This window comes from Daucus carota, chromosome 4 (assembly GCF_001625215.2).
Source record: "Daucus carota subsp. sativus chromosome 4, DH1 v3.0, whole genome shotgun sequence".
Classification (NCBI taxonomy): domain Eukaryota; kingdom Viridiplantae; phylum Streptophyta; class Magnoliopsida; order Apiales; family Apiaceae; genus Daucus; species Daucus carota.
Window position 1 is genome coordinate 21,236,703 of NC_030384.2, and position 9,938 is coordinate 21,246,640.

The window sequence follows — 9,938 nt, forward strand, 5'->3', positions numbered from 1 at the left end:
ATTGTACTTTCACAGAAGATCTCTGACATACTTAGATTGGCATATGAAAATGCCATCTTCCTTTTGGCTTACTTGAAGACCAAGAAAATAGGACAGCTCACCCATCATACTCATCTCATAATTACTCTGCATTAACTTAGCAAATATCTTGCACAAGTCATCGTTAGTAGAACCAAATATAATATCATCAACATATATTTGAACAAATATCATATTATTACTCCCTCCGTCCCTCACATTTCTTATCGAATGGGTTGGGCACGGAGGTTAAGAAATATGTATAAAGTAATGAAAAAGAGAAAGAAAAGTGGGTGAAGTGGTGGAACCCATTGATTTTTAATGTATAAAAAGAAGATAGTGGAGTAAAAGTAGTGTGAAAAGGAAAGAAAAGTGGAGAAGTGGTGGGATCCATTGACTATTTTTGGGAAGTTTTGAAATGTAAAGAATTGGGTGAGACACCCCAAAAAAGAAAGTGTAAAGAAATGGGTGGGACGGAGGGAGTATCATGCAATTTGTAAAAGAGAGTTTTGTCTATGACACCTCTAGTGAAATTGTTTTCAATTAAAAACTCAGAGAGGGTGTCACCAGGTCCTTGGTGATTGCTTAAGGCCATAGACAGCTTTGAATAAGAAGTAGACAAAGTTAGCAAATTCTGGATTTTCAAAGCCAGGAGGCTGTTCAAGATATACTTCTTCTTCAAGCTTTCCATTCAGAAATGCACTTTTCACATCCATTTGATAAACCTTGAAGTTGGAGTGTGCAGCAAATGCAAGAAATATTCTGATGGCTTCAAGATGAGCAACTGGAGCATAGGTTTCATCTTAGTCAATTCCTTCTTCTTGGGAATAACCTTTTGCGACCAGTCTGGCTTTGTTTCTCACAACGATGCCATCACCATCTAACTTGTTCCGGTAGACCCATCTAGTTCCATTTATAGATTTACCCTTAGGCCTTGGAACCAGGACCCAGACTTCTTGTCTCTCAAATTGATTGAGTTCTTCTTGCATGGAAAGAACCCAATCAGGATCATCAAGTGCTTGATCTATTTTATTTGGTTCTAATTGAGATAGAAAACCAGAAAATAAACATTTGTTAGACGTAGCACTTCTACTCTTTACACCAACATTAGGATCACCAATAATTAAATCAAAAGGATGATCTTTGCTCCATATCCTTTCCCTTGGAAGATGTGATCTTGATGATTCAGTATTATTGTCATTATGCTGAAATGTGTGACTAGTTGATCCATCAGCTCCCCCTGAGTTGCTGCCAGGATGACTTGATGATCCACCACTAGCATTAGTGGAATCTCCAGTGTTTCCACCATTTCCTCCACCATTCCCAGGATCATCACCATCATTGTTGCCATCTCCTGTTGCAACCTCAGGTGGCATATCATCATCTGAATCAGAATCTGGATAGTTGTCAAACTTCAGAGACTCTGATGGATCAGCAGATTGTAGACATGGGAGCTTAGTGTCATCAAATGTTACATTGACACTAACTTTCACTAACAGAGTGTCAATCACAAAAACTTTATAAGCTGTATTAGTGTACCCAACAAAAATGGCTTCAGATGCCTTTGGTTCAAACTTGTTCAAATGCACTTCTCCATCCTTGAGAACATATCATTTAGCTCCAAAGACATGAAGATGTTTGACATATGGTTTCTTGTTGTTAAACAGCTGAAATGGAGTTTTCATGTGATCCTTATTGATCAAATTTCGATTCTGGGTGTAACAGGCAGTGCTCACAGCTTCAGCCCAAAAGTACAAAGGAAGCTTTGCTTCAGCAATCATTGTCCTTGCAGCTTCAATCAATGTACGATTCTTTCTTTCAACGACTCCATTCTGTTGAGGAGTCCTTGGTGCTGAGTACTGTCTGTCAATTCCTTTTTCAGAGTAATAGTTGACTAAAGTTTGGTCCTTGAACTCAGTACCATTTTTTGATCTTATAGCTTTCACAGGATCACCCTTTTCTAATTCAACTTTCTTGATATGATCAATTACTGTCAGGGGAGTTTCATCCTTGGAAGATAGGAAGTAAACCCAAGTAAATTTAGAGAAGTCATCCACAATAACCAAAGCAAATCTTCCTCCATCAATTGACATAACATTCACTGGGCCAAACAAATCCATATGCAATAGCTGCAATGGATCAGTGATGCTATTGACAGTCTTGCTTTTGTGAGATGCTCTCTTTGCTTTTCCTTTCTGACAAGCTTCACAGAGATCATTAGTTGTAAATTCCAGGGAAGGTAAGCCTCTCACTAGATCTCTCTTGATCAGAGAGTTCATAGTTTTAAAGTTGAGATGTGAGAGCTTCTTATGTCATAACCAACTATCTTCAGTAGGTGCCTTTGCATAAAAACACTATATTGCATTTCCTGGTCCGGAAGATAAGTCATCTATGTATATGTTACCTTTCCTTATGCCAAATAGTGAAGGACGTTCATTCTTGATATGTTTGATTTTACATGTCTCCTTTTCAAAATGAACAGAGTATCCCTTGTCACAGAACTGACTGATACTGAGGAGATTATGTTTAAGTCCTTCAACTATAGCAATCTCTTCTATGATGATCTTTCCAACTTTGTAATTGCCATATCCTATAGTTCGACCTTTGCTATTGTCAGCAAAAGTAACTGAAGGGCCAGTTGCCTTTCTTACTTCTGTCAGCAGAGAATTAATGCCAGTCATGTGCCTTGACGCTCCACTGTCAAGCACCCAAACAACTCGTACAATTCCTCTGGAACCCTACACAAGACAACTGATTAAACAACCTTTGGGACCCACACTTGATTGGGTCCAGCATACTTAAAGAATTGATTTCTATCTGATAAGACAACAGAGCCTTTTGGACTAACATTCGATTCTGACTTGACTGAACTTACTTCCTTAACAACAGCCTTGTAAACTTTCGTTTTAGGCTTTGAAACATAAGTCTCCTTCCTAACACGAGGAGGACTAGCAGTCTTTGTCCTAGCATGCTTGCAGTTTGTGTGTTGTCTTGGGGATGTGTTTTCATTTTTAGCATGCAAATTTCTAAAATAAGTAGACATAGTATTGAAAGCACAAAGCATACAGTTATCAACACCACAATATTTATGACATGCATAAAAAACATGGGCAACAGGAATATCATTCATAACAGTAGGAACATCAATAGATTCTACTCTAACTTGGTTGACAGATTTAAAGTTCTCAGTAGAATGGCATCTATTGTCTATGTTCTTACTATTCACAAAATTATTAGGCTTGTTGAATTTTGTTCTTTCTGAGTTTACACCTAAACCAGCATTAGGCAACCTAACATTGTCTTTCATTTTTATTGGTTTCAGTGATGTCAGGATCTCATCTCTCTTTTCATCACTCTCTTTCAGTTTAAGATCTTTCTGTTTGAGTTCATAGTTAATGGCAATAGGTGTCTCTAACAGGGGTTCAGCTTCTGAGGATTTTAACAATGGTTGAGGGGAATCTTTCAAAACAAAAGGTATCCCTCTTTCCTCAGCACTCTTCTTAAAAGGAGTAATGTTACTAGCCTTGCCTACAGATTTGTTATAGTCATAACCTATTCCAACAGTTCTGTTAATCTCCTGTTGATCATTTATCTCTTTGACTAAAGTGGAGGCATCCTTAAAGGCTTTACACCTAATTCTTTCTTCTTCTACCTGAAATTTTAAAGCATTTTCACTCTTTTCTAAAACTCTGACTTTAGCAAATTGATATTCTAAATCTATAGTCAGTTTTTCAATTTTAGGCTTTAATACTTTCATCTCATTCATTTTATAATCATGAATTTCTAGGACTAAAGCATTATTCTTAAGAATGGCAGCTTTCAACTTTTTAATAGCATCATCTCTATCTAATCCCAATTACATAAAAAGTTTAGGGCATGTAGGATCTACCAGAGAGCTTCCAGCATGAGGAGGTGAAGATGATCCAGATCTAACCATGAAAGCAACATTTCCAAGCTGCTCTTCTTCATCACTATCTGTATATCCCGGCTTTTTCCTTCTGCTAGATATGATTTGTTCTTGAAGCTTTGACTTCCAGAAGTACCCTGATGCTTTTTCACTAAGGCATCATACTTCTGCTTCAGCTCATCATAGGAATCTTTTCTCTTTCCTTGAACCTTGGGTTTTTTGCACTCAGTTGCAAAGTGTCCAGGTTCACCACAGTTGAAACATATAAATCTAGCTACTTCGATCAACCATTCCAGTCTTGTATCCTCCTTTGTTGGAAGAAGATGAAGAACCTTCCTTTTGAAACTTGTTAGCAAAGGGTTTGTATTTGTAAGAAGGGTTCTTCCTGAATCTCATGTTTCCAAACTTCTTGGCAAACAGTGATAGAGATTGATCTTCTAATTGTTCCAACTCTTCCATTGTGTAGAACTTATCATCACCACTAGAAGAAACATTCTGACCCATCTCATGCACAACAAATACTTGAATGGTTTTAGAACATTAACATCCTTCTTTTCTTCCAGTTGAGGTGTTTCAACAATTAAAGCTCTCGAGTTCCAAAGTGTTTTACCCCAGCCATATCTCTGCTTAGTCTGAACTTGTTCAAGTTCATACGTTTTTAAAACCCCGTAGGGTTTCTCCAGAGATATCTCATGCAGATCTCTACTTTCCCTGATTGCAGTGATTCTATGTTCCAGATGTTCAGGAAGTGTTAAGAGAAACTTCAGATTCTTTTCTTTGTTGTCATAGTATTTCCCATTCAGATTCAAATTATTGATCAAATTATTATATTTGATAAACACTTCTGAAATCCCTTCTCCGGGATTGGAACCAAACTGTTCATACTGAGCCATCAGTATTTCTTTCTTGTTTACCGTAACTTCTTCTGAGCCTTCGTTTATGATCTCTAATGTATCCCAGATTTGCTTTACATTTGTACAGTTCACAACAGCATTGTACATGACAGGGTCTAGAGATTCAACCAATATTAGTTGAAGAGCATCATCTAAATTCATTAGCTCATTTTCTTCACCAGTATACTCAGAGAGTCCTTTTGGAACAGTTTTATGAGGAATTACCACACCATCTACTTCGTGTGATAATATGACATTCGTCGGAGTAGTTACACCCTTGTTCAATATCCCAATATAATTTCTATTGGCAGTTCGAAGGAATAATAACATGCGTCTCTTCCATAAGCCAAAGTGTTCTTTGCTGAACGGTGGGATTTTAATGCTACTAATCTTTTGTGTACTCATTTTGAAGATTTTAAAGTGTATAGTGATTGGATGAGATATAGAAATTGAAAGAAAAATAATATTAAATTAAAATTAATTTTTGGAATAAAATTAATTCGAATAGAATATTATTTGGACATTTCAGAGTGTGTATAGGATCTAACATGGTATATTCGTATTAACCGCTCTGATGACAATTGTTAGGTCCGGAAGCGATTGTAGAAGGGGGGGTTGAATACAATCGTCACAAAATAATCGCGGAAGTAAATCTGATTGGAATATAATTTTTTAATCAGATTTAAATTAATTAATATAACAATGTTTGAAGTCGTTATATAATTAAATTGGTTCAGTTTTAATGTCCACTAATGTTCGTAGAATAAATTCGACATGGTATATTCTAGATTAGTGATTAAAACAACCGGTAACAAAGCACAGTAAAACTGTGGATGTAACAATAGCAAGTTTTAGCAAAACTTGAAGGCTTTTACAAATGCTTGTGTTTGTCAAAGTGAGTGAACACCTTGGAATGAAGAATGGTGGTCATATTTATAGGCAAAACCATTTGAACTAACAAGACAACTAAAGGTTTTGACAACTAAAGCAAGACATGACAAAGTATAGCAAGCTAGGACAAACTAATAGCTTTGCCACCCATGACAAAACAAGACAAGGTAAGACATAATAAAGCAAAGTATGACTACTTTATGCTAGTCATGACAAAGTAAAGAAAGGAAAGACAAAGCAAACTAACACATGGCAACTTGTCACCTTCCAAGAAAGCATGCCATCGATTATAATGACAAGGAAGATTGCTTTTAATGTCATCAAAAGCAAGAAAGACATTCCATGTCTCTGTACTTAATGATTAAAGCATGGAGGCATGTGGAAAGACAAGCCAAGTCCTTGTAGTACTTGATTAAAGCATGGAAAAAGGCATGGTTGACTTCGCTTTAAGTGTGCTAGCTTGTCGTTTACAAAGAAAGGAGTTGTCTTGACCATGTGCTTTATGAACAAGGTAGGACAAAGCTTTTCAATGTCTTGGAGTGTCTTTAAAGGAGCTAGACAAAGCATTTCTTTGCCTAACTAATGTTGAAGTGCTTTAAAGTGATTTCTTTACTAAATAATAAATAGAATATAATCCACTTAATTAAACTAGTTGAATATATTCATTTAATAAATTAAGTCAAGAGTGAATCAATTTACTAAATAAAATATACAACTAATATAATTATATTAGAAGTGAATATATATAATCTATTTAATATTTAATCACTTTCTTTCTTTAACAGAGCTTCTGTCTTCTTTGAAACTTTAATATCTTCGTCTTGAATTGTCAATAGATTGAACGACCATCTTTGCTTGACGTTGAATATTTAATCCGAGTAGCTGACACACAAATGTACTGTCTGGTTCATCTGTATCTAGCTGAATAATATATTCTTCGTCATTAAAACAATTAGGCTGAGGTTCGTTCGTCGAGTCTTCGTCTAGTAAGTTCTTCTTCATAAATTGTAATCATCTGAATAAATAAATTATAGAAACTTCATACCTTCTAAACTCCTGGACGTGTCACAAAATATTATTTGTGCACTGAGGCTTGAACATATTAATGAACTTCTCTTAGTGGAGTGTAGCAGCATCCTGGAATTTTTCTAACATAAAATTCCGATAAATCATTTGACGTTCTTCGTACGGATTCCGGTGACTTGCTATTTACTGAGCTTTCTTATCTGAGTTGAGTTGTACCTCTTTAAATACAAATAGGCTAAACATATGCCTTTCAATAATTTATAATTTAACCTCTTAGTTAGCACATAGGAACAGTGCTTCACAAATTCTAAAAAATATTTGAAAATTGTTATTCTATAAATGTAGAGAAAATAATTGATTGAAAATATCACAAGTAGGTGAAGATCATACATAACCAGTTCATGAGAACCCAATAACAAAATGCATACCTTGGCCCAAAAACGCTAGCAAATTCGTATACATTATCAAGGCCCATATACTATTCACCAAATCCATGTGGGATGTTACAAATATATTTCTCTGTCCTTACTAAAATAGGACCTTTTATTGGAGATGCCATGGATGTAAGTGTGAAAGAATGATAAAGAATGTAATATTCGACCTTATGCTGTCGAAATTAAATATGGTCGAAATTAACAGGTCGAATATAACCCTCCAGATTTTTCCCGCCCATGGACTTGGCCGAAAATAATAGCCGGTCGAAAATATCTATGCGGCGGGAATTATCCCGCACTTTGGTTTTTAAAAATTTTCAGGGGTTTCTGGTCGAAAATATAATGTCGACCGTTTCTGGTTGAAATTATATTTTCGACATTTAATTTCGACCAGAAACGGTCAAAGTTAGACGCACAGAAAAAAAAGAAGCCCTGCCCCTTTTCCTTTCCAGTAGTCGTTTCCTCCATAATCTTTCTTTTTTTACCCCCATTTTCTCTCTTTTTTACTCTCCAAACTCAAGCTTTTCATATGAAATCTTCATAAATCATCAAGTAAGTAATTCTTTAACGGTTGAATACAAAAAAGGTGTTTTATTAAATTTTCTTGTGAAAATCTTCGCGGAGGAGATGATGGGCTTATTAGGCGCCCGTGTGGAAATTGTAAAAAAAAGCATTACAAGACTCCTATTGCCGTTAAACTTGATTTGTATCGGTATGGTATAATGCAATGGTATACCATATGGACTGCACATGGGGAGAAAATGCCGGAAGAAAATATCGGGATGAGTACTAGAAATGTTGGTGATGGGGATAATGATATGTATTATGACGCCGATGATATGTTAAGGGATATTGGGGAGGCAAATATGTATCGTGAGAATATGGATGATGAACCGAATCCAGCGGCAAAAGAATTTTGTAAGATGCTGCACAGTGCTTCGGAACCAATTTATCCAAGTAATGTCAACTATACAACCTTTGAGTTCGTGAACGAGTTAATTCATTTCAAGAAAAAGCATAATTGTAGTAACAATGGCTTTGATGAATTGCTTAAGCTCATTGGATCAGTCTTGCCTGACAATCATAAACTGCCCCAAACCTACTATGCTGTGAAAAATATGCTTAAAGGATTGAATTTGGGATATGAAAAGATTGATGCTTGTGAGAATGGTTGTATATTATTTTACAAGGAAAATAGCGAGAAGACGCGTTGTGATATATGCAATGAAAGTTGATACAAAGAACCAAAAGATCTTAACAAAAAAAAGATCCCACGGAAGGTCTTGTGTTATTCTCCTCTCACCCCGAGACTACAACGTTTGTTCATGGCTGGAAAGACTGCGAAATGTATGAGATGACATCATGATAGAAACGTGGTTGAAGGTGAATTAAGTCACCCGGCGGATGGAGATGAGTGTAAACAATTTGATCGTTGGTTTCCAAAATTTTCAAAAGAGATTCGAAATGTGAGACTCGGCCTTTCCACTGATGGATTTGATTCCTTTCGTGATGCACATGCGAGAGACTATACCGTATGGCCTGTGGTAGTTGTTGTTTACAACCTTCCCCCATCTATATGCACGAAGGCTCCGTACATGTTTATGCCTCTTCTTATTCCCGGGCCTAAGGATCCGAAAAAAGATTTTCATGTTTATCTTAGACCATTGATTGATGAATTGAAAGATTTATGGCAGAATGGGGTGGAAAACTACGATAGGTTCTCACATTCCAACTTTTTGATGAGGGCAGCATTGATGTGGACAATTAGCGACTTTCCATCACTTGCCATGCTTAGCGGGTGGTCAACTAAGGGAAGTTGTCATGTCCAGTTTGCATGGGAGAGGTAAAGGCCAAACAACTTAAGTATGGTGGCAAAGTTACCTTTTATGGCACTTCTAGATATTTTTTGGAACCGGATGATCCATTAAGAAGAAGTATGAGGTTTGGACTGCACATGTCGTCATTCAGGAATAATTGCGAAGACCATGTGTGAGCAAATACAATCCCCCCCTCCAGGAAAGTCATCCAAGAGAAAAGCGAAGGACTATGGCGTGACACATAATTGGACCTATTATTCTCCATTTTTTGAGCTCCCGTATTGGGAGACCCTTAGTCGATGTCATAACATTGATATCATGCACACGGAGAAAAATGTTTTTGACAACATATTTTACACGATTCTTGATGATAAACAGAAGTCAAAAGATAACTTAAAATCGAGATATGATTGTCAAGAATTACGTGTACATCGTGAGTTGTGGATTCAAGAAGATGGTGCCAAACCACACGCACCTTATGTGCTTTCGAAGGAACAACTAAATAAGTTGTTCAAATGGATTGACATGTTGAAACTTCCAGATGGGTATGCATCAAATTTATCTAGATGTTTGAATTGGAAAAAGAATTGTATTCGTGGGATGAAATCACATGACTGTCATGTTTTCATGCAAAACTTATTGCCGATCGTTTGTCGTGACTTACTCTCAAGACACATAGCTGATCCTATTATCGAGTTGTGCAACTTCTTCCAGGATATGTGCTCATCTACTTTGAAATACACAGATTTGGTAAAAATGGAGAAAGATATAGTGAGAATTATGTCAAAACTTGAAACAGTCTTTATTCCAGGATTTTTTGATCCAATGGAGCATTTGCCACTTCATTTGGCCACTGAGTGTAAGTTGGGGGGGGGGGGGGTCCGGCTAATGGTAGGTGGATGTATTTTGTTGAAAGATATTTGCACAGTTTGAAATTGAAGGTGAAAAACAA

General features: G+C 36.5%; 1 protein-coding gene across 1 annotated transcript; it reads right to left on the bottom strand.

Moving 5' to 3' along the window:
- Positions 1-2,372: 2,372 nt before the first annotated feature.
- Positions 2,373-4,818, bottom strand: LOC135152246 (uncharacterized). The gene is made up of 6 exons (XM_064092098.1): positions 4,448-4,818; positions 3,908-4,076; positions 3,542-3,670; positions 3,309-3,394; positions 2,867-3,044; positions 2,373-2,756 (listed from the first exon to the last, which is right to left on the bottom strand). The coding sequence occupies exons 1-6, from the start codon at positions 4,816-4,818 to the stop codon at positions 2,373-2,375; spliced, it is 1,317 nt and encodes a 438-aa protein (XP_063948168.1).
- Between the last annotated feature and the right edge of the window lie 5,120 nt (positions 4,819-9,938).